The sequence below is a fragment of the Lissotriton helveticus genome, chromosome 2_1 (assembly GCF_964261635.1).
Source record: "Lissotriton helveticus chromosome 2_1, aLisHel1.1, whole genome shotgun sequence".
Lineage (NCBI taxonomy): Eukaryota > Metazoa > Chordata > Amphibia > Caudata > Salamandridae > Lissotriton > Lissotriton helveticus.
In genome coordinates, this window is record NC_136059.1 from 1,127,341,898 (window position 1) to 1,127,368,042 (window position 26,145).

The following is a 26,145-nucleotide window of genomic DNA, read 5'->3' on the forward strand; positions in this document are numbered from 1 at the left end:
CAAATAGGCAGAGGGCAAAATTCAATAATACATTCCAATAATTGTACAAAAGATACAGCCGTGGATCGGCAGGGGTCCCTTGAGTGAAGAGAATAAACAAAATTCATGACCACATACAATAATGTGCTGGAAATTATATATATATATATAAAAATACATATAAAATAACCATATATATATATAGATAATATGCATATACATATGCAGCCTAACATACACCATACTAGGCTCAAAAACTGCCATTATTGCATGTAAAACTTTTATATTTGCTAAATAAAGACATATAAATTCTGCATATATCTGTATATATATATATATATATATATATATATATATATAAATAGATATAAATACGCAAAAATAAGTAACCATATGTATATATATATATATATATATATAGATAATATGCATATACATATACATATGCAGCCTAACGTACACCATACTAGGCTCAAAAACTGCCATTATTGCATGTAAAACTTTTACATTTGCTAAATAAAGACATATAAATTACATTATATGATAATGCAGAAAAGAAGACACTGCCCTGGGTTTCTTTGAAACACCCAACCTTTATTTTCAAAGGTAAAAACAGGCAGGCTCATAGAGGCAGCTTTAGCCTAGATAGGCTGCATAGTAACAGAAAAATCTGGCACCGTGCCTTTAAGACCTCTATGAGCCTCCAGGCTCCCATCATGCACCCCAGGTGACAGTTAGGCCAGTTCTTTTGGGCGGCGTATAACAGTGTGATAACCGCATGGGTAACATGTAAAATAGACAGTACTGGTATTCGCCCGGCGAGGAGGGCGGGTTGCTTATGATTTTGACGAGTATACCCCTGGAAGAGAACTAGGATTACAGGTAAGTAACTTATCCTTCTCTTCCAGGGGATACTCATCAATATGTTAATCAAGAGGAGAATGGATCACTTGTCCTGCACAACCTTAGGTATGCAGGAAATTATGGAGGAGGGGGGTGTCCCGATATAAAAGACCCTCATGCACGCGATATGGGTGTTGGTATCTAAAGTGGTATATCTTGATTCTCCGCTCTTGGATCGCGTGTGTGCATAATCATTAGGTCGATTTGGTTTATGCAGCCTCCACCCGGAGGTTCTTACCCAAGGTTGATGCAGTAGTGAGCTAGTAATAGGGGTATTAAAAAGACCTGAAAGTGCAGAAAGAGATTGTATTGGTCTGATTTTCGGGTCTGGTAACTCTTACGTTAGTGCAACTATGAACTTGAGCATCCGCCTGAGTATCAGAATCAAGGCAGTAATGGCGAGCAAAGGTATGAACCGAGCGCCATGTAGCTGCCTTACAAATTTCATGAACAGGAACATTTTTAAGCATTGCTATAGTAGCAGCCTTTCCTCTAGTGGAAGGCGCTCTCGGTTTGCCCGGGAGCTGTTTCCGTGCCAACTGCCAACTGATAAGATAACATAATGCATGACACAATCCATCTAGAAATGGACCTATTAGACGCAGGCAAGCCCGTATTCAGAGGACCATAGTTCACAAACAAATGGTCAGACTTTCGAACACTCTTGGTTTTATCAAGATAAAATTTCAAAACTCTTTTTAAGTCCAAAGAGTGTAGAGCTTTTTCAGCTGGAGTGTTTGGATTAGCAAAAAACGTAGGCAGTGTAACTGACTGGTTAATGTGAAAATCCGAGACTACCTTAGGAAGGAATCTTGGATGAGTCCGAAGCACCACTCTATTCGCATGGAAAACGAGATAAGGTTCCATAGCACAAAAAGCCTGAATCTCGCTCACCCTGCGCGCAGAAGTGATAGCTACTAGGAAGGACACCTTCCACGACAGATGTTGAAGGGAGGCCTTATGAATAGGTTCAAATGGAGGGCCCATCAATTTGGACAAAACCATGTTAAGCTCCCAGAGAGGTGATGGAGCCCTCACGGGAGGGTACACTTTCTTGAGACCCTCCAGAAAATCCTTCACAACTGGCATTTGAAAGAAAGAAACCTGAGTAGGGGGTTTTCGATATGCTGTTATTGCTGCCAGATGGACCTTTATAGAGGAATACTGTAAGTCTGCTTTGGACAAAGAAAGTAAGTATGGTAACAGTACCTGTTCCTGACCTCGAATAGGGTCATGACCTTCCACAGCACACCACATGAAAAACCACTTCCACTTGAAAGCATACGACTTTCTTGTAGAAGCTCTTCTCGCCTTTTTTTAAAATGTGCATACAGTCCTGCGAGAGGCCTAAATGTCCATACTGGACGAACTCAGGAACCATACTGCTAGCTTCAGGGACGGCAGGTTGGGATGGAACACCCTGCCGTTCTCTCTGGTCAACCGATCAGGACAGCAAGGAAGCCTCCTGTGCGGTACTTTGGATAGATACAGGAGATCCGGGTACCACCATTGGCGAGGCCAATCCGGAGCCACCAGGATCATGTCTGTCTTGAACTTGTACAGCTTCTTGATCAACAAGGGAATGAGTGGAATCGGTGGAAAAGCGTAGAGTAATGTCTCTGACCAGTCCATCCATAGAGCATTCCCCTTGGACCCTCGTTGTGGGTACCTGGACACAAAGACGCGGCATTTTGCGTTTTCGGCGTCCGCAAAGAGATCGATTTCTGGTGTCCCCCAGGCCTGGAAGACATCTCTTATCACATCGTCTTTTAAGACCCAGTCGTGTGCTTCTGCGAAGTGTCTGCTTAGGTCGTCTGCTTGGATGTTGAGGACACCCGGCAGATGGACAGCTGATATTTCCATACCCCGAGCCAGAAGCCACTTCCAGATTGCTTGCGCTTAGAGCGACAGAGGTCTGGATCTCGTTCTGCCCTGCTTGTTCAGATAGTACATCGTTGTTGTGTTGTCCGTTTTAACAAGCAGGGAGGATGTCTTGATCGCGGGAAAGAAAGCCTTGAGAGCTGGGTGGACAGCTCGGAGTTCCAACATGTTTATATGATACTGTCTTTCTTTCTCTGACCACACTCCTTGAACTTGAAGCGACCCCAGATGGGCTCCCCATCCCTGAAGGGACGCATCTGTCACCAGTGACTGTCTGGGCATGTCCTCTTGGAAAAGCACTCCCACTACCAGATGACTCCGCTGCATCCACCATCGAATGGAGATCCGCACTGACAGGGGTAGTGACAGCTTGTCCTCCCAACGATTTGAAAACTGGGACCACTGGTCCTCCAGAGACTGCTGCAGAGGTCTCATGTGCAGCCTGGAGTTCGGAACGAGGAAAATACAAGACGCCATGGACCCTAGAAGAGACGAGATCTTCCTGGCCGCTGGTCGAGGAGTCTTTAGTAAAGTTTGACACTTGAGGAGAATGGAGGATAGTCTCTCCTCCGAAGGATACGCTTTTGCGTCCTTTGAATCCAGAAGTGCGCCCAGATAGTGTATCCTCTGTGTGGGATTGAGGATAGACTTTTTGAAGTTTACGTGTAGGCCAAGTCTCCGCAGCTGATTTATGCAGAACGTAAGATGTTGCTGAAGCAGAATCGGAGACGCACTCTTTAGCAGCCAATCGTCCAGATAGGGATAGACGAAAATGTGCCTCTTCCTTAGGAAAGCCGCTACGACTGCCATGCACTTTGAGGTGGTGCGAGGAGCTGACTTTAGCCCGAAGGGCAAGACTGTGAATTGGAAATTACTGGTTTGTATGCAAAACCGTAGAAACTTCCGATGCTTTGGGGCGATGGGGATGTGGAAATAAGCATCTTGAAGATCTATGGAACACATCCAGTCCCCTTGGTGCAACAGTGGAATTATTTGATGTAACGCCAGCATTCTGAACTTTTCTCGCCGAATGAATTGATTGAGGCGCCTGAGATCTAGTATGGGCCTGAACTCCTTGTTTGGACCTTTCTTTGGAACTAGAAAATAACGGGAGTAAATGCCTTGTTGACGCTGTGTCTTCGGGTCCTCCTCGATGGCATTCTTTAGGATTAAGGCAGACACCTCTTGCCTCAAAAGATGAATTTGATGGATCACAGTCTTTTGAGGAGGAATGGAAGGTGGAGGGGACTTGAATCTGATGGCATATCCATTTTTTACAATATTCAGCACCCAATTGTCTATTGTAATGTTTTTCCACTCGTCCAGGCACAAACCAACACTTCCCCCCACCGGAGTGGGTAAGGGGAAGCAAAAACTCACTGCTTTTGTTGCTGTTGCTTGTTTCCAGGTGCAGACTGCCTGGAAATGCCACCCCTTCCTCTACCAGGACGACGCTGGGAGAACTGAGATCTTCCCTGATTCTGCTGTGATGCCCATTGAGGGGTTTGAACCCTCTGCTGGTTCTGTCTCCGGTCGTAAGGACGGTATTTTTTCTTAAAGTCCTTCCTTTTTTCGAGACCAACAGCCCTCACAGTATCAAGCTCCGTCTTCATTTGCGACATTTCATCGTCAGCATGAGATCCAAAGAGCGATTTTCCATTAAACGGCAGATTAACTATTCGAAGCTGCGCTTCAGGCTTAAGACCCGTGAGCCTCAACCAAGCGGAGCGCCTGGTACAGAGTCCATGAGCATAACCATGCGTAGACAGATCAGAAGCAACAGCAGCTGCGCTAATCACCTGGTTAGCCACTAGCCCACCTTCGTGTAGAATTTCAAGAAAATCGTGTTTGTCTTCTTTGGGAAGTTTGTCTGCAAAACGAGACATGGAATCCCATAATGCGCGGTCATAGCGACCCAGTAAAGCAGAGGCGCTGGCGAGTTTCATGTAGGAAGCAGAAGTGGCACACATTCTTTTCCCTACTGAGTCCATAGCTTTCCTGTCTTTATCCGGCGGCACAGAGGATGAAGCCGCTCCTGTCTGACTCTTTCGTGCCGCTGAGACAATCACCGAATCAGGTTTTGGCTCAGATCTTAGAAATAACGGATCATTGTCCGGAGCCTTATATTTCTTTGCGATCCGAGAAGGGACTGCTCCCAAAGCTGCAGGAGTTAAGAACTTGTGCTCCGCAGGCTCCAACAGACCTGGTACCAGAGGAAGTAAAGGCCTTGAAGATAACTTTTGATGGAAAGTTTCGAAAATGACCGTTGTCTTGGCAGTAGAGACAGGCATCTCAATATTAAGTTCAGCAGCTCCACGACATAGAAATTTATTGAAGGTAATCACATCATCAATCGGTGATATCCTACTCGGAGGAGTTGATGACAGTGTCGGTGAATAGCCCCTCTTCGAATTTGTAGACCTTGTCGAAGATCTAGTATCGCTTCTCCTTGAAGAATGGCGACGTGATGATCTAGAAGAGGGTTAAGTCCGCCTCCTCACTGATGGAGACTTTCTCGGAGGAGTACGCTCACGCCTTCTCGGAGAGTGCACCAACTGTCTTGGGGGCGATCTTGATCTTGAAGCAGGTCTTGCAGAAGGTGACCTGGAATAAGACCTTGGAAGGTTAATCCTCCTCATCTTCCATTCTCTGATCTCCCCCAGCCATCGTGGCGAGATATTAGTCGCTTGCACTTGAGGGCTTTGGAGAGATTTGCACAATCTGCAGCCCAGGGGAGGAAGAAGAACTACCAGAAGACAAAGTAGGAACCTTAGACCGGTCTTTAGACACCGTTCTAGGCCTCTTAGCTGCAGGAGACGCCGACGACGGCCTCCTCGACGTCGATGTTCTCGGCGGCAACCTCCTCGGCGGCAACCTCCTCGGCAGCAACCTCCTTGGCAGCAACCTCCTCGGCGGCTACTTCCTCGACGACGATGGGCTCTTAGGCGTCGACGTCATGCGCCTCGACGGCGATGATCTTCTCGGCGTCGTGTGCCTCGACGCCACATGACTTGGGCTCTTCGACGTCGAAACCTCTACTGGCCGGTTCGACGTCGACGTCATGGCACCTCTCGACGGCGACCTTGACTCATGTTCCGAGCCTCTCGGCGGCGACTGGCGACGTCGATGAGACGACGTCGAGTCCCCGCCCTCTTGCAGTCGTAGGAGAGCCAGACCTGGATCGCCTACGCTCATGCCTCTTCTCACCTTGCTTCGATGGCGAAATCTTCTTCGACGGCGAGGGATGTTTCGACGTCGACGGACGCCGCGACGGTGATTTCGATGCTGATTTTGAGCACACAGGTACCTTAGAAGAAGATCTGTCCCTCGAAGAAGTAGGAGACCGATGTTTTCTCTTCTCCCCTCTGTCCTTGCGCTCTTTGTACTGAGAAGGCTTCTTTGAATGGAATTCTTCTCTTCCACTCACAGTATCTCCTCTGTCATGCAGGGACTGAAGCCTGCTCTTCTCTCTCTCTCTCAACGTTCTATTTGACAACTTTCTGCAGTGGTGGCAGAGTTCTGGCTTGTGAGAAGAAAGTAGACAAGCTACACAGACCGAATGTGGGTCTGTCTTGGCCATTTTTTTACCACAGGCCGGACACTTAACAAATAAGGCCGACATTATGACTGGAAAAATAGCCAAAAAACAGTAAAAAATAGTTGAATTAGTCAAAGAATGACTAAAGACGTCGAGTAAAGACGAAAAAATGTGAGAAATACCAGAAGAAAGTGATAAAATATCACCAACTGGCGAGCTCAATGCTCCAGGATCCTCACAGAAGGAGCCGGAAAAAAGAACTGACCTAACTGTCACCTGTGGTGCATGATGGGAGCCTGGAGGCTCATAGAGGTCTTAAAGGCACGGCGCCAGATTTTTCTGTTGTTACTATGCAGCCTATCTAGGCTAAAGCTGCCTCTATGATCCTGCCTGTTTTTACCTTTGATAAAATAGGTTGGGTGTTTCAAAGAAACCCAGGGCAGTGTTTTCTTTTCTGCATTATCATATAATGTAATTTATATGTCTTTATTTAGCAAATGTAAAAGTTTTACATGCAATAATGGCAGTTTTTGAGCCTAGTATGGTGTATGTTAGGCTGCATATGTATATGCATATTATCTATATATATATATATATATATATATATATATATATATATATATATATATATATATATATATGCAAAAAAGAAGGAGAGAACTCTGGGTAGGTCTCAGTTTAGGTGGAAAGCAGCTCCTGTTAGAGCACTCTCAACACCAGCGACACTCTAGATCTGCTCACCTCAAATGTCTGTTTTTCTATCAAAGTTTTTAAGCATAGGATTAGACAGTGCTATCCATGCCGAGATAGAAAATGACAAAGTCTTTCGCCATTTAAACAGCAAAGTCTTTAAGCATAGGACTAGTACAGTGCAGTCCTTGCCGAGCTGTCAAATAACAAAAGCCATTTATCACTCCAGGCACAATATTACAGCTTTGAATTGGTAAAATACCAACTCAAGCCAACCTGAAATGATTAAAAGCAACCCCTGACACAGTGTTTCGCTCTAATTAGAGCTCTTCAGAGAGGTATAGCTTTGTCCAGACACAAGGGAGCACCCAGTATTAAGTCAAAACAAAACCCTTTCAGGCATAGAGTGACGCATAAATTATGCAAAAAAGAAGGAGAGAACTCTGGGTAGGTCTCAGTTTAGGTGGAAAGCAGCTTCTGTTAGAGCACTCTCAACACCAGCGACACTCTAGATCTGCTCACCTCAAATGTCTGTTTTTCTATCAAAGTTTTTAAGCATAGGATTAGACAGTGCTATCCATGCCGAGATAGAAAATGACAAAGTCTTTCGCCATTTAAACAGCAAAGTCTTTAAGCATAGGACTAGTACAGTGCAGTCCTTGCCGAGCTGTCAAATAACAAAATCCATTTATCATTCTTTTCTGCATTATCATATAATGTAATTTATATGTCTTTATTTAGCAAATGTAAAAGTTTTACATGCAATAATGGCAGTTTTTGAGCCTAGTATGGTGTATGTTAGGCTGCATATGTATATGCATATTATCTATATATATATATATATATATATATATATATATATATATATATATATATATATATATATATATATATATATATATACACATATATATGCAGATATATGCATATTATTGGCTATTGCTCCGGGGTCCCGCACGTGGGCGGGACTATTCGGTGCTTATGACTATTGATGAGTATCCCCTGGAAGAAAAATCATTGACATATCTACCTAGTCTTCCCTGCAACATCCTTTTTGGCTTCCCGAGGTAACAAGCCTACTCCCTGTGGTACGGTCATCTCAGTCATCCTCAGTGCAACCAGGCAGGTCTTCACCGCCTGCTGTGATACTGAAAGTAGCTGACCATCTAGACAGGCATCACAAGCTATGGGATCTCGCAGGAATGGAGAAAATAGTTTCCGCACAGGAAAACAAGACATGGGGGCCCTGCAAAACAATCCTGTCACATGAATTTAAAAACGCACTTGCTCCACTTATCTGCAAATACTGAGATTTGAAGCGAATACCACTGCACTCGAATCCCCAGTTGATGGATACCTAAATTATCTAAATCAGACACATAACCGATTGGAAAAGCGCCAAGGACTGCTCCAGTTTCACTTCATTGACCCCTGTGCAGGTTATATGGACACTCCCTGTTTAACTTGGGCTATGGTTTCCCCTGTCCCTGAATCCTACTTTACTCCTCTCCCCATTCCTGCCCTCACCCGCATGCATATGAGTTACTCTATCAGTGGTCGTAAATGGGTGAATTTGTAACACTCTTTCAATCTAATAAATAGATTTTAACCATTAAATAGAAATATAAAAATGCACCGATCTCTTGTCATTGATTAGTATACTGTAAATCTACTGAGGATCACATTACAAGGAAACTTGCTTACCAAGATGTTCAGAATTTTGTTTCCCTATTAAATACTATTTTATGTATTTAAATAAAAATTATTTTTTACCATGTTACTTATGCACGAATACAAACCAAGCTATGCCACAAAAGGTTTTGATATCATTCACTGGTTGTGAAGGCACCATGTGTGGCACCATGATTCTCTAACTCTCTGTAAACTATGCCCTGCATGATTCTTTGCTACATTCATATTCTGCATCATGAATTATTGCTCACATAGTACGTACCTCCACTGCTCTTTCGGCTTGCTCTATCAAAGATGACAGATGGGACTTTTACAATGCTGCTACCACAAGCTGGAGATTCACAGGAATTCTGAGCAGCTGGACTGGATGGCATCTGCAAAGATTCTTCAGCAGAGACATCTACAAAAAACACAAATTACATGTTATGAAATAAAGGCAGCTCTCCACAATTACTAAAATGAAAGCTATTATTAAGCATTATTGTCTTTCAACATGTTTCAGCAGATCAAATTATTCTAATTACAATTAACGGTGCTGCAGATGGGTATTTTCATATCACTGATGAATTTCAATTTTATTAGCTACATAGATCTTTTCTTTTTAGACCACTAAGGCAACACTCCAGTCCAGTTGGATAACCCATAATCCTGCACGAAACCTGCAAGGGCATCAAAGAACAGACATCCATAGAATCCAAAGCAACTAGAGCAAGAGAAAAGATATTTTTTGAATAGGGAAACAAGCATCCAAACATATGACGGGCCCTGTTTATGTTTGCTTCCTGTAAATGAAACAGAATGTCAGTGCTGAGAATGATAGACTCCCATTTACAACTAATTTAAATAACACCATACAAACAGTATTATCAGCTTAGGCACATTCCCAAATGGTTTTCTTGACCACTATGGATACTTGTAACAAATCTAAGAGTAATGTTCCACACACCAGACACAGACTACTAACTGCTTCGTAGCTCCCACAGCTCTAACAAGAACTTCAGCACCAGAATGAAATATGTTAGCAAATACAGGAAAGAGCAATAGACAATAATGAAGAATCGTATCTATGCCAACTCCTAAAGAAAATGAAGTCTTCATTTCATAAGACACCTCATCTCTGAATATTTCTTCCAGAGGCTTACACTGATAGCTAGTGAAAAACGTGTTTTGATGACTATTGGGAACCTTTTAGCTACACGTGAATAAGAGGATGCATAAGCAGACATGTTCTAAAGATAATCCGGAAGTAAAAAAAGTACTCAGTTGTGGGTAAAAAAGTGGAATTTGCGGACCCGTGGATTTCTCTGCACAGGGTAGTCCCAAACGATAATAAAGTTACAATTTAGAAAGATTCCACATTGTGCCTGAGGTAAAAAGGTGCAGAGGGACTGCACTCCGTGTTACTCTCTGTTACAAAGAGACAAGAGCAACCCCAATGTCCATGCAAACCTGGGAATACATGCACAAACAACAAAAATGGTCCTCCCAGAACTCATTTCATAAAAGATTGTCGGATACACAGAAAAAGCGACTGTAGTCGTCATACAACAGTTCCATAAAAAAATCCGGATAGCAGGTTTCTAGTGCAATAGTGCAAATTTATTCACCACATAAATTGCATCCTTCGCCTTAAGCAAACAATGTTTAAAACAAAATCGTACAAAGTGACCCCCCACTTGAACCACAACCAAACAAAGTGAAACAGATTGTAAGAAAATCGTAGGAATATTAGCATGCAAACAACCATGCAGAGAGATCCTGTTAGGCCAGGCACTTAATTGCCTAACCACAAGTTATTATGGTTTAACAATAGCTTTGTTTGCTAACAGTATCAATGACGTTTAAACCCTACCAAAGGTACATGTCTCAATACAAGGTCTATTCAGGACTGAGAGATGGCCTGGAGGACCTGGAAAATATAAGAATATGAAAGAGTATATATGAGGCAGAAACAGACACAAAAAAGTGCGGGAAATTAGGGGTGATGAGGATACCTACTGATTCTCGAAGGGAGTTTGAACACAAGCACTAAATGAATTACTGCCATAAGGAGTGAACAATCACCTTGTGGTACAAAACATAAGGATTCTCACTGAGGCAGTACCCACAGTCCGGAGGAGGGGGAACACAATAATGAGTGCCAGGTAGAATGGTCTAAAATAATAGTAAAGAAATAAGGATTCACCCATGAGGGAAGATGGTGAGCGGGGAAAATTCTAAAACGCGGGACATGGATAACAATACCTTTGTAAACTCCTCCATCGGAGGCGAAAAGGCAAGCGGTCTTAATGGACAGTCACTGTCTGAAAGAAGCCTTTGCACCTGCGAGTTTGCAGACCACAAATATAATGGAACACAGGAGCAAGGCTTAAAGCACACACCATCAGTGGACAGGGAGTGTTGAACACAAATTCTGTTTAGAGACGAAAAGCACGGGTGGCAGATCTGGGGAGATCTCCAGGTGAATGGGCCTTAGTCTCACAACATAAGTCCCGACTCAACCTGGCGCCTCACACTCTGCAAAACATGATCCACTTGCCAGGATCCCTACTGGGCTTTGCTCCTTCCATGCTCTCTTCCTTCCCCTCTTCCTACTGGAAGTGCATGTAGACAACTAGTTGATGTGTCCTGCTTAACAGAATCATTGTTCGTGTCCAGTAGGTGTCGGCTAGAATATGGATTTGTTATGGTCTGCCCAGAATCCACTCTCTTGTACTAGTGCAGACAGCTGGGGGACAGTGGGTGCTCCCTATTTCAGTATGTAATACATGGCTGTCATATTGTCTGACTTTATGAGGACCAACAGAGTGGACAAGCCTTAGAAGGCTTTAAACTGTTCACTTTCAATGTTCTAGGGACCACTGTCTTTAGTAACGGCTTTGAAGGCTAGGCAGATGGCCATCGGCTCTAGGTAAGTTTGCCCTTGTTGTGACTGGTCCATGAGCCTTGCACAGTCATTACCCCAGATGTGCACTCTGGCGGTAACGGTATCCCACAGAAAGGGTCGAAGAAAGACTTTGTTGAGCAACAGGTTATTGTTCTTCAACCACTGAAAAGAGCACTGAGTTCTGGTCTTTATCAACACTAGATCTTCCCAGCTCTCCGCTTGTGATCACTGCTTTGTGAAGCACTGTAGGAGCAGGGCATGTGTAATCAAGTATGCAGCACAACAGCTATGCATAAGAAATGAGTTACTTACCTGTAACTGCAGTTATCCAGTATTTGTATCTTTCATAGATTCACATGCTTGAATCATTCCCCGTCGCCGAGATGGGTGTCCCCGGTACATCCATAAAGGGAATGTCAAATTAGACATAGAAGATAACAGGCCTAGGGCCTTACATTTAGTAACATATCCAAGTCCTTATTTGAAAAGGACCAAGCTTAAGAAAACAACCAATCAGCGGACACCACCCTCTAAAAGCTTCCTGGAAGGAGCTACAGTCCTTCAGATTTTTGTAAGCACCGTGCGTATTTAGAGGTACAACTGAGAGTATCAAGTGAGCCCTTCCAAGGGAGGCGGGCGGGTTGCATGTGAATCTATGAAAGATACCAATAATGGATAATTGCAGTTACAGGTAAGTACTCATTGCTTGTCCAGTATTAGGGTATCTATCATAGATTCACTTGCTTGAATCAGAATAAAAAGCAGTAATGAGCACATTTCGTCATATACATAAACCATACATCTAGATTAGCCATAAACTATTTTCTGAGAAAGGAAAATTAAAGCATATATACATGCGAACGAAATATGCGTATAAACATAAAATGGCAAATGGGTAGACTTCAATTTTAATAAGTTTTGAAATAAATCAGCGATTGCACGCAACAACTCTAATACATTACCACAGGAACAAACGTATCCCGAGGGGTCTAAGAATAGCTCTGAAGCCCATGTTATGCAGGAACAATAAAGCTTTCCTAAATAGATGGTATCACATTTTGAACAAATGCAGTTTGGATCTCATTCTGCTGATAGTGGAAGAGCTTTCTAGAGAATTAAAATTAGTGGAAGAGGAACTTGAAGGCATCAAACATGAATTAAACAAACATGAAGATTTAACAGAAATATTAGAGGAGACCAACAAGAAATTAGAAAAATATGCTAAAGAAATCGAAGAAAGAAAGATTAAAAAATACAGGCGGGATACAATAGACTATAAGTTGGAAGAAGTCTACAGTTGGGCAGAAGTATATAATCAAAGAAAATGGCAACAACCACCAACAACTACAAGCTCGTCACAGGAGAGTGTCGTGTCTGATTCAGACACAGCACAGAACAGAAAACCAATGGGTAAAAACACACAAAGGGGCCGAAAAGAACAACATGATAAAACGGCTTTTTTAGAGATAAGCCCAGCAGCAAACAATGCACCTTCAGTGAGCACAGTAAAAGGAGAACCCCCAAAACAAGGAGGGGAAAAAGAAAAAGTAAAAGGAACGGAGGCGGAGCGAGAACTGAGATCAAAGAAAAACAAGCCGACCTCGTCATAAACATATCGATAGACAGTTAACCAATGCACAAATGAATGTACTGAATAAAGGCTTAACCTTTGTTCCAGTATACAAATCAAATGCTCAAGAAACAGAAATATCAGTTTTCAAATTTCTTCGCACATTACGTTTAAGGAACTTTTTCAATAATCTTCCACCAACTGAAAAAACTGAAAGTGACCTCAAGGAATTCAAAACAAAAAGCACATTCTGTGCGCCTACGTCACATAAAACAATCGATGCCTATGAAAGAGTGATTACTACTGAAATGAAAAAGATCAACTATTTGAGTGGTAGTAAAAGTAACTTTTCCAGGAAAGAATGGCAGACCTTAAAGACTTTGACAGAGATGACAGAAATAACGATACAAAAAGCAGATAAAGGGGGCGCAATAGTAGTGATGAACACTGATTTTTACAGAGAAAGTGTACGTACACACTTGCAAGATATCAACACATACCACAAATATGGTCCTACGAATGCGTTTGCAGCTACATTAAAAAACATCCTTGATAAAGCATTGGAAATGAAGTGGATCACTCTTAAAACATACCAATTTTTTAACATTAAATATCCCAGGCGACCCCAGTTCTATATGCTCCCCAAAATTCACAAAAATGCAAGTAAACCACCGTTTAGACCTATTGTGTCTGCATGTGGATCACTATCTGAACCACTAGGTCAGTACCTAGATTGGTTCCTACAACCGCTGGTACAGAAATGGAGTACTCACATAAAGGATACTACTTCCTTTTTAAACATGTTGGCAACACTAGATATTCCAAGAAATGAAGAAATATGGTTGTGTTCAATTGATGTGACAGCATTGTACATTTCTATTTCCCACAACGAAGGGATCGAGGCCATGAAATGGTGTTTATTGGAGAATGAGATTACAGGTTCTGATAAAGTATTCATGTTGGAATTGCTACAGTTTGCATTACTTCACAGTTATCTCCAATGGGAGGATGAATTTTATGAACAATGCAGTGGAACATCCATGGGTCTTGCGGGGGCACCCTCCTACACAAACACCTTTATGGCTAAGTTTGAAAGTGACCACATAATCAACAACATAAACTGGATAAATGGCCTTGTTGTATTTAAAAGATACATCGATGACATTTTTTTGATTTGGAAAGGAGCAAAAGAGAAACTGATGGAAAACATTCAAGATCTCAATTAACAACATGAAAGAATTAAATTCACATATCAAATTGAGCAACACGAGTTGGCTTTCTTGGATGTCAAAAGAAGCATCAAACAAGGGTCGATAAATACAAGTGTCTACACCAAAGAAACTGACAGAAACAGTTGTCTTCACTATAAGAGTTTTCACCATCATTCACTCATAAAACATTTACCGCTGTCTCGGTCTATCCGACAGAAGAGAATCACGTCTGATCCCAATATTTTATCAACCACTTTCAACAATCAGATCCAAAAATATCTTAAACGTGGCTACCCAAGACCTCTGCTTGAAGAATCCAAAAGGAAAGGTATGGCAATGAACAGAGACTCCTTAATTCAGAAAAAAAAAACCAGAGACTAAACTCACAGTGTGCGTATTGAAATATTCTACACAGACTACAAGCATCAGTAACATCATGAGAAAACATTGGTCACTTATCACGCAGGAACCAGATCTTCAACCACTTTTCGCAAACCAAATAACATTTGCATACAATCGATCCCTCCAACATAAAAAAATTATAGTTCAGGCCTTGATAGGTTTGCGTCTTGATTACGCGAACGCTCTCTATCTAGGTCTCCCCAAATATCTTTTAGCTCGTTTGCAGGTCGTGCAAAACTCGGCCGCTAGAGCCATCTTTGGACTGCCGCGAAGGGCCCGCGCGTCAGAGTTGCTAGAGAGACTCCATTGGCTTCCAATTGCCAAAAGAGTCACCTTTAAGATCTTGACTCTGGCCTTTAAAGCTCTCCATCTAACCGGCCCTAAGTACCTCCGGAAACGGATGGTTTTTTATGCTCCAAAGAGGGCCCTGAGGTCCGCACGACAGGCCAAAGCAATTGTCCACATCATTAAACGTGCTCGCACTGGAGGCCGCTCTTTTCGGTATCTGGCCCCGTGTTGTTGGAATGAGCTCCCCATTGCATTAAGAACTATGTCTAATCTGCTTGCTTTTCGAAAGGACCTGAAGACGTGGCTTTTCGCCCAGTAATTTCCTTGCTCCCACGTGGAGGGCACTGTGTTATGTACTTACTTCTCTCTTTGCCAAAGCGCCGGGACACTCTTCGGAGTAGCCGTGCGCTATAGAAGAGCTTTTATAACATAACATAACATCTAAGAATCTAAAAGAATTGTTGAAAAGACAAACGATCAAGAAAGATTAAACAAATTATAAGGGTATGCAAAGATGTGAAAATTGCATGCATTGCAACAATGTTATAGTAGGTAGAATTTTCACACATCCGATGACTGACAATAAGATTTCATTGTTACATTCTAGTACTTGTGATACGAAAAGTTTGATCTAAGGCATACAATGCCCATGTGGTAAGTTATACATTGCACAAACTGAACGGAAGATTAAGATAAAAATTACTGAACATAAATGTAATATTCGGCAGAAGAATCAAAAATCCACAGTAGCAGCACACTGGGCTGAAGCAGGTCACAATATAGCTTAAGTTCGCTTTACCATACTAGAAGTGATAAAACCACAACCAGACGTTGACACACAAACAGAGACTGAGGTCTGAATACTTTTGGATCCACAGAATGGGGAGCTTACAACCACAAGGATTAAATGACAGGATAGAACTATCCTGTTTTTTATGAACATAACTTAGGAAAGCATTTACTGGTTTCTTGCTAACATCGATGTACAGAATGATCCCATTCCAAAATGGCCGACGAACTTCTCAAGTAAAGTTTTTCACCCATAATTGTTCTTCAATTTTTTCAGATCCGCATCTTTAGCCAGTGAAATCGCTTATAACCTACAAGAGTCAGCTTCAGAGTGTCAGCGACATTCTGATTGGCGGGAAGATCGAGGAGCGAAAGACTTTACATTTTGCTGTAAGTTTGTACAACAAACGTTTGATTTTTCGGCATGTCACTTTTGTGAAATACTGATGGGGTTAATCTTGCACTAAGAGGATTTGCATCAACGAAGTTTAAGCGTGCTTGGAAATTCGATCTAATTTGTTTTGTTTTACGTGGTTATGTTTGTTTATGGAGTATCAGGTAAAACTCTAGCACTAGCGGCGCAACTCGCGAGACGCAACTGCACCTCGCGGTAGCACTACGATGCTACAAGCGTGCACTAAAATTAACCAAGGAAACTACGCCCTACGCCCCAGCCCTTCCACTGGAAGGAATGCCCAGGCCTGGGGGTGTGGTAACTGCAGCGCATCTGCACGACTGGGTGCAGGTGGGACTTGAGACAATGGCGGACCTATATGACGATGGGACCCTGGTCCGGTTCGAGGGGCTAGTAGAGAATCCCGGACTGCCAGCGGGACAGTTCCTGTTCCATGCATCACTGATCCGGGTCCTAATGAAACACTGGGGTGACATGTCTGAGGAACCCAAAACACACCTCTTGATACAATACTTACACGTTATGGGGGCAGGGTCGCACGTCATACACTGGCTAACACAAGCGTTGAGATCCCACACTACAAGCTCACTACAGTCACTTAGGGACAGGTGGACAACTGACAGGGGGAGGGACTGGTCAGACAAGGAGTGGGAAAGGATCCTGGAAGGACCACAACACATTCCCCGCAACTCGAGGTTCAGAATAATACAGTTCTACATCACACATAGGGCATACCTGTCCCCGGACAAGATCAACCGCTATTTCGGCCTGGATACCTCCAGCTGCCCACGATGCGCGCTGTTAAACGCGGATCTCCTACATATGCTATGGTCATGTCCCAAAGTACGGACGTACTGGCACGATGTCACCACACTGTTGACGAAAGGGACGGCAATGGAACTTCGTCACGACTGGGACACTTGTGTGCTGGGCCTCCTTACCAGAACGAAACACAACAAAGCCCACACGAGGTTCTGGGATCTGGGACTGATAACCGCCAAAAGGCTCATAACACGTCACTGGAAAGCCGCGGACCCACCACTGACGAAACACTGGAGTGCCTCCCTCATTTACTGGGCAACCGCAGAGGGCACAGTATTACGCAGGGAAGAAACAGCAGGGCGGAGGGCCATACCGATAGCCCAGATCTGGGAGGGCTTCCTACAAGCATTCATCAGGGCCTGCCACGATAAAGGGGTGATGTGAGAAGATAGCATGATAGCCAACTCGCCCCCCCCCTCCCCCCCAATGGAGTGAAGGGACACGTTTGGGTAGGAATATGCGTGGCAATGGGGAGAAACGAGAGCCGCACACATCCGGCCATGTGCTACCAACCCTGCAACCCCTCTCTCGCCCCCCGACCTCCCCCCCCCCGGCCTCCTCCCCCTCCCATACTAGCCGGAAGGGACCACACACACAGCCGACTCCAACAGTGCAGCCCCACCCAGAGCCTTAGAGCTACCACACACCGCCCGAACCGCCACCCCACGAGCACTAGATGCCAGCACCCTGCGAGGCCACTCCACCCGGACCTAGCACGTCAGGACTCATACTGCAGCACCCCCTCCCCGAGTTAAGGTTCATTACACCCCCAATTTCTTTCCAATTTCCCCCGGTTGGGTCAGAGGCAATTGCAGCAACAGTCGCCCCCCCCAGTTGACCGCGCTGGATCTGCCTTTCTCATGCAAACGTTTTACTTTTTACACACAACGACCAAACACGAGATTGTAACACACATGGCAGCCCCTGCCGCAAACCTCTACCACACTGCGACTACACTCTGAACATACTGGCCGCCCACGACACTTATATACGTCGCCCGGAACCGGGCCTGGTTGGTTACGTACATAGTTGAGGAACAACACGCTACATCACTGGCCGGAGGGTTGTAGACAGCAGGGGTACAGCTAGCCAGCAGACTGTCCGCCTTGAGGGTAGGCCCGGATATACTGGTAGGATCGACACTGCGTAATAAGCTGTAATACAATGATGGAGTGTCCAATATGGTGAATGCAGTGACTGTCCCCAGGACAGCTGATGGTGCTATTTGCTATTGAGTGTATTTGTTGGGTTTCCAACTGTCGTCAACATTCGCTCAGATATTGTACGAGCTACTCAAATTGTTGTTTCCCCTTTGAACTGCACACACAAGAAATGTAACTGTATGTCAAATGTTTCAATAAAACAGATTTAAAAAAAAAATAAAAATCAGGTAAAACTCTAGCACAAGTTGATGCCTAATAAACCGTTTAAACTGTGGGTGCATCACTGAGAAGTCTTGAAAATGTCATAAAGCTATGACGGAATTGTATATAAGAACGTAATCTTTAGTTATCGAGTTGGTTAGTGCAGACTGAATTATTTGAATATTACGGAATAGTGCTGTGATGTGAACATTGCTATTGTTATGATAGATGTGTGAATAGAAGCTGAGAGGCTCACCAAATTCCTTGTTTTCTCTACGCAGACCCCCGAGGAAGGGTCGCTTTTGACCCGAAATGCATTGGGTAGATGCTGAATATATAAGTTTAAAATCGCCATTGATTATGGATTTACAATTTTGAAGATTGAAAACATTGAACCAAATAAATTCTCATTTGAAATCAAGATAAAACATTGATGGATTTATTATCGAATGGATGAGAGTTGGATAAAGACCGCTTAGGTCTATGCATAAATGTGCACACCTCCACCTGCAAGTGGAATCTCCACTTTCTCCAAATTCGAGTTAGTTATAGTGTTCTTTGACAAAACACTTCGGAGGGAGTCGCACAACAAGAAAAGAGTGAACAGAAGTATATAAGAAGAAAATTGGAGTGCTAGATGGACATTGATCTGATTTAGACTTCAATTTTGGCATAACGAAGAAAAGGAACATAGAAATGTGCCTTTGAAACAAGGTTGGTGGGCAGGAAGGAAGGCTCACCTTTACTGGAACAGATGACGTAGCACCGCCTACCCCACCACAGCATCCTTTATCAATTCGGAATACAAGCAGTAATGCTTGGTGAATGTATGCAGCGTTTTCCAGGTCGCCACCCCACACATGACTGTGATGGGCACGCCAGCAAATAACGCCAAAGATGTAGATACTGCCCTTGTGGAATGGGCACGAACCTTTGACTGTAAAGGTTGACCAGCTTGTTGGTGATATAAGAATAGCACTAGAGATCCATCTAGATATGCTCTGCTACGTTAGGGGAAAACCTTTCCTGGGTAAGCTGTACGCCACAAAGAGCTGGTTAGACTTGCGGAATGAATTTGCTTTGTCTAGATAAAATTTAAGGCAGTGTTTCAAGTCCAAAGAATGCAGAGCTCGTTCAACTGCCGTTTGAGGATTGGGGAAGAAAGTCTTTAAGACAATTGGTTCATTAGGATGAAAGTTTGATGGGACTTTAGGTATAAATTTTGGGTTAGTAAGTAGGATTACCCTGTCGTTCCTGAATTGAAGAAATGGTTCTTGTATTATGAAAGCCTGAAGTTCACAAACTCTTCTTGCGCATGCTAGGGCTAGTAAAAGCGCAGTCTTCTATGAGAGGAGTTTTAAGTCAGCTCTATCTATCGGGTCATATGGGTGTTTCATAAGTTGAGAAAGTACCATGTTGAGGTGCCATGTTGGAAGTGGAGACTTCATAGGGGGAAAAGTTCTGAATAGACCTTTTAGAAACGGTTTTATCAGTCTATTTGACCACAAAGAAGAACCTTTGGAAGATCTTCGAAAACCGGAGATTGCAGCCAAGTGAACTTTGATCGAAGCGTGAGCCAGACCTGAATTTGCCAGATGGAGAAGATATGGTAATATTTCCTCGGGAGAGGATTTGAGGGGATGCACTTAAGCCGACTCACACCAGACGCAGAATCTTTTCCATTTAAAAAAAATAAGTTCTGTTGGTACGGTCTGCTCTTGCACAAGACATCTCTCTGCACTCTTGAGGAATGTCAGGCCTTGAAATTCCTGGAACTCAGGAGCCAAGCAAATGATCACAGAGAACCCAGATCCGGGTGTTAAACTTGTCCCTGGTTCATCGTGAGAAGAGAGGGAAATAGCTTAAAAGGAATCGGAAACTGCAAGGACAGAAGATGAAGTTCCGTGAACCAATGTTGGCGAGGCCATACTAGAGCGATAAGAATTAGTTTGCAAGGTCCTGCTTTAATCTTTTTAGAACCCTGAGAAGCGTAGGGATCAGTGGAAAAGTGTAGGCAAAATCGCCAGACCATGCTATTGAAAACACATTCCCCAGAGATCCCTGTAGGGGATGACAGCTAGTGAAGTGTTGGCATTTGGCGTTGTCCCTTGTGGCAAACAGGTCCAAAGTTAGCTCGCCCCACTGAGAGAATATTCTGCTGAGTGTGTCTTGGTTAAATTCCCACTCGTGGCAGGTTATCTGTAATCTGCTTAATGAATCCGCTATTATATTCTCCTTCCCCGGAACATATTCCGCTCTCAGGAAGATTACGTGTTGAATTGCCCAGTTCCAAATTTGTTGCGATTCTTTGGAGAGGGAGAGAGATTGAATTCCTCCTTGTTTGTTTAGATAGTGCATTATGGTAGAATTGTCTGTCCTGACATGCACTAACGAATTTTGTATTCTGAGAAGGAAAGCCTGAACGGCCAGTAAGACTGCCCTCAGGTCAAAAAGATTTATGTGTAGCGTCTGTTGAGAAGATGGCCACTTCCCACTGATCTGAAGTTTCTGAAGGAAAGCTGCCCAACCTTCCAGAGAAGCATCTGTTGTTATCAGCAGAGGAGAGGCTTGTGGAAGGAAAGGTAAGCCCTGAGATAGATGGCGGGGATGAGTCCACCAATTTAGTGAGGCAAGCATTTGTGGAGTCACCTGTATTTTGTTGTCGAAGGGTCTGTTCACCTGAACCCATTGAGCGGTCAAAGCTTCCCGAAGAGGACGCATGTGTAGACGGCAATGGGGAATTAGAAGAATACAAGAGGACATCATTCCCATAAGGGATTTGTATAGGCGAAATGAAAGACTTTTTTCTTTGTATGCGGCCTGCTTACATCAGAAGCTTCTGCTGTCTGTCTTCCGTTGGATAGGCCTTTTTCAGAACCATATCCAGGACAGCTCCCACATATATTATACGTTGAGAAGGCTGTATTGACTGACTTGTCTGGATTTAGTGTAAGACCCAATTTGTTATCTTTCCCCCTAATTTGAGTGGAGGAGAAGAAACTGTAACCGGCGGAAGAGAGAGGTCATTGACGTCTGACAGAATCTTTTTGTCGTCAAGCCTTTCCTCGAAAGGAAGATTTATTATAGGCAGTCGCTGGCTGCTGTCTTTGGGCAAACTGCGTTCTGTATTGCTGACTAGAGGAGGGATAGGAAGGATACCTATACTGCTGGTAGCTTCCTCTGTAGGAATATTGGCTTTCACCCCGTGCAGAACGAAAAGGGGTCCGCTTATACTGAAGGGTACCCAAGGCTTTGGCCGAATCAGTATCTTTTTTGATTCCCTAAAAGGCTTCATCTATATGCTTCCCAAAAAGTATCCGACGCAAGGCACATCAAGAATCTTGGTTTGGACTTCATGCCTGGATGTTGCAGCCTTAAGCCATCCTTGGTGTCTAAAGGACCGCAGCTCCAGCTAACTGAAGGAAGCCATTTGACACGATGTCCATCGCGCAATCAATTTCTGAAGCAGAGCGTTCACCTTCCAGTAAAACTTTTCTTGCCTCTTCTCTGATGTCTTGTGGGAGATCATAGAGGAAAGGGGCAATGTCTGACCACATTTGTCTGTTGTAGCGTCCCAGTAACGCTAATGAATTGGAAGCCCTGACCGTAAACGCAGATATGGTGGAAAAACCGTTTCCTATGTTGTCTAGCCTTTTACCCTCTTTATCAGGGGTACTGACAATGGAGCCGATGGATTCTTTGAAGTGCTTTGTGCCACCTGAGTAATCACGGAATCCAGTCTGGGGACAGGCAGGAGCGTCGTCCGGGGCTTTGCATTTTTTGTTGAGTCTTGGTAAGACTGCAGGAACTGTAGAAGGGTTTCTCATTATTTTAATGCCCTGGTCCCAAATATAGTCTATAATAGGCATAGACCTGACAGATTTCTTAAAAGGTTCCTTGAAATCGTAAAGAAAACAGTCTAGTTGGTGAGATGGCATTGGAAGTTCAAAACATCGGCTGCTCTTTCTAAAAGATTATGGAACCCTCCAGTATCTTCTGGAGAAGAATCTACTTGAGATGGTGACGCTGGTGGAGGGATAATGTAATCGTCACATTCGTCGGGATGTGACTGTGTATCCTGAATCTCCCCTTCTTGTTTCTCTGCCTCCTCTTCGTCTGTAGACGGAAGTGACTGCACAGGCACTTGAGCTAAAGGAAGGGAGAGAGGTTGAACTTGCACCACAGTAGGTGGAGAAAGCACTGGTGCAGGAGACGGTGCGGACGTAGGAAACCTCTTTTTGTAGTCCGATAACATGAATTGTAGATTCGTTATCAGAGCTGGGGGAAGACAAACCAATTCTGGATGTAGTTGCTGATGACCTCCTTGATCCGGATAGTACAAATGTTCATCAAAACATTGGTCCTCATCCTCAGAGTCCTCATGGTATTTTACGTTCAAATCAGAGGGACTTCTCACAGCTCCAAACTTGATATTGTCCTCAGTCCTCATCCTCATCCAAACGATGAGTTGGCAATAAAGGTTGAATCCTACTAGGTGATGTTAAAGAGGGTGTCAGTCTCTTTCATAGTTTTATGTGGGGAAACAAAGTTTCTGCTCTTGATTTTGTTGTCGTCGACTAGGTCGTTGTCGGTACAAATACCATTGTCGAAGAACCGTTGACGGGCATAGATATGGACGACTCAGACGAAACAGGTGTAGATGACATAGCTGCCATCGACGATGCAACTCTCGTCGTCGAGGCCGTCGACAACGGAATAGGAGAAACTGTTGATTAGAGGGTCGTCAACGGTAGACTTGTCGAACAAGTTACTTACCTTCGGTAACGATATATCTGTAAGAAACAGTAGTTAGTATTAGATTCCTTACCTTAGAATATCCCCAGGCGTCAGTCTGGATCCGGAAACTTTTGCGTAGCAGTACCCCTGCGCGTCGGTAGGCGTCGTCTGCAGGCGTCCCCTGCGGCTCCGCGTCGTCGGCGTCGTGCGCCGTGATGACGTCGCTGGAGTATATAGACGCCGCCTCCGCGCGCTGACGTCAGTTCTTTGCACACAGCTTTTCCGCGCCAGAACACGCAGAGCCATGTGAGAACCAACACTGGTGCCATTTGAAACTAGGGCCCTGAAAGGGATGACCTTAACCCTAGGTATCAGTTCGCAGAACGGGGAGGACGGGTGGGGCGGTAAGGAATCTAATACTAACTACTGTTTCTTACAGATATATCGTTACCGAAGGTAAGTAACTTGTTCATCTGAAAGAAACAGGTTAGTATTAGATTCCTTACCTTAGAATAGATACCCCAGCAATACCAACCCCGGTGGTGGGTCTGCGAACCAATACAAACCTACACCAGAAAGTCCTGGAGGACCGAACGGCCAAAGAAGCCATCCCTCCGGACTTGACTGTCCAGGCAGTAGTGCCTCGCAAAGGTGTGCAGCGAGGCCCACGTAGCCGCCTGGCAAATGTCCTGCAAAGGGACTCCCCGGCCCAGGGCAGTAGTAGCCGCCATGGCCCGAGTGGAATGGGCCCTCAGCCCAACAGGAGGCTCCTTCCGAGCCAAAGAGTAGCATGCTTTGATGCACAGGACGACCCACCGAGAGATGGTTCGTTTCTGTACCGCCCTTCCCTTCTTCTCACCCACGTAGCCAACAAACAGTTGGTCATCCACCCGGAACTGGCGTGTGCGATCCATGTAAAATGAAAGCGCACGTTTAGGGTCCAGACGATGGAGCCGCTCTTCATCCTTTGAAGGATGCGGAGGCGGGAAGAAGGAGGGTAAGGTGATGGACTGCCCGATGTGAAAAGCAGAAACTACTTTGGGCAGGAAAGAAGGCCTAGTCCTAAGAACCACCTTGTCAGGATGGACGGACAAGAAAGGAGGTTTAACAGAAAGAGCCTGGAGCTCACTCACTCTCCTGACAGAGGTGATGGCAACCAGGAAGGCTGTCTTTAAAGTGAGAAGACGGAGAGGACAGGAATGAAGCGGCTCAAAGGGAGCGCACATCAAGAATGTCAGAACCAGGTTCAAGTCCCACTGAGGCATCACGAACGGAACAGGAGGATACATGTGCGTGATGCCTTTCAAGAATCTCAGTACAATAGGGGACTTGAATAAAGATGGCTGATCAGGTAGCCTTAAGAAGGCGGAAAGGGCAGAAAGGTAGCCCTTGATAGTGCCCAGAGCAGAGCCCTGCTGGGCAAGAGAAAGAAGGAAGAGGAGAACCTCGGAAAGAGGGGCAGAAAGGGGATCCACAGCCTTTGCTGTGCACCACGCCACAAATCTTTTCCACCGGCAGGCGTATACCGACTTCGTGGAGGGACGCCTGGCTGCCAGAATCACATCACAGACTTCAGGAGGCAAGTCGAATGGCCTCAACTGTCGCCGCTCAATCTCCACGCATGGAGGTGGAGGCTGGACAGGTTCGGGTGGAGGACCGTCCCCTGCTGCTGCGACAGAAGGTCCTCCTGAAGGGGCAGGCGGATCGAGGGACCGACTGACATGCTGAGTAGCTCGGGATACCAGTATCTTCGAGCCCAGTCCGGAGCCACAAGGATAACTTGGGCCCGGTCGCGCCTGATCTTCTTCAGCACTCTGGGCAGAAGTGGTATAGGCGGAAAGGCGTACAACAGACCGCAGCTCCACTCGCGCCAAAAGGCGTCGCCGAGCGAGTGCCGTCTTGGAAACTCCAACGCGCAGAACTGATGACATTGCGCGTTCTCTTCTGTGGCGAATAGATCTAACCAAGGCTCTCCCCATTGCTGAAAGAGGCCGTTCGCCACGTCCGAGTTCAGACGCCATTCGTGATCCACCGAGCACCGACGGCTGAGTTCGTCCGCCCTGGCGTTCAGAGAACCTGCCAGGTGTTGAACCGTCAGAGTCACGCCCTGACATTCCAGCCATTGCCAGAGGCGCAAAGCCTCCTGGCAAAGGGTCCACGACCCCTCACCGCCCTGTTTGTTGCAGTACCACATGGCGGTGGTGTTGTCCGTGAACACCTGCACTACACTCCCGTTGACAAAGGGGAGGAATGCCTTCAGTGCTAGGCGAATCGCCCGCAGCTCCAACATGTTGATATGGAGCCGGGACTCCGCCGGAGACCAGATGCCTCTGATCTCCGCCTCTCCCAAGTGGCCACCCCAGCCCTGGAGGGACGCGTCCGTCACAACCACGTGCTCCGGTTGGGGAAGGGAGAGGGATCTGCCTCTGACCCAATCGCGGTCCATAAGCCACCACTGCAACTGTCTCGCAGTGCCCTCCGAGATCAGGACATGGTCGGACAGGTTGCCCTGATGCTGGGCCCACTGAAACTTCAGGTCCCACTGCAGAGCCCGCATCCGCCACCTGGCGTGATGCACCAGAAGGATGCAGGAGGCCATCAGCCCCAGAAGCCGCAGCGTCAACCTGACCGAAATCCGGGACAACGGCTGAAAGATGGGAATCAGAGCCTGAATATCCCGGACCCACCGTTCCGGAGGATAAACCCGAAACTGCGCCGAGTCGAGAACCGCTCCGATGAAAAGGAGCTTTTGAGAGGGACACAGGTATGATTTCGGCACATTGATGGAAAACCCCAGCTCGTGCAGGAGGTCTGCCGTCATCTGAAGGTGGTGGACGACTGTTTGGGGCGAGCCCGCCTTCAACAACCAGTCGTCGAGGTAGGGGAAGACCGAAACCCCTAACCGGCGCAGATGAGCTGTGACCACCGCCATCACTTTCGTGAACACCCGTGGGGCGCTGGTAAGGCCGAATGGGAG

At 45.1% G+C, this 26,145-nt stretch overlaps 1 protein-coding gene across 1 annotated transcript in view; it reads right to left on the reverse strand.

Annotated features, from left to right (window-relative positions):
• Positions 1-26,145, reverse strand: part of DENND4C (DENN domain containing 4C) — a 1,285,018-nt gene that overhangs the window by 506,662 nt on the left and 752,211 nt on the right. Inside the window, exon 23 of the mRNA XM_078675962.1 lies at positions 8,946-9,083. Within this exon, the coding sequence (XP_078532088.1) occupies positions 8,946-9,083 (138 nt within the window). The remainder of the gene's footprint in view (positions 1-8,945; positions 9,084-26,145) is intronic.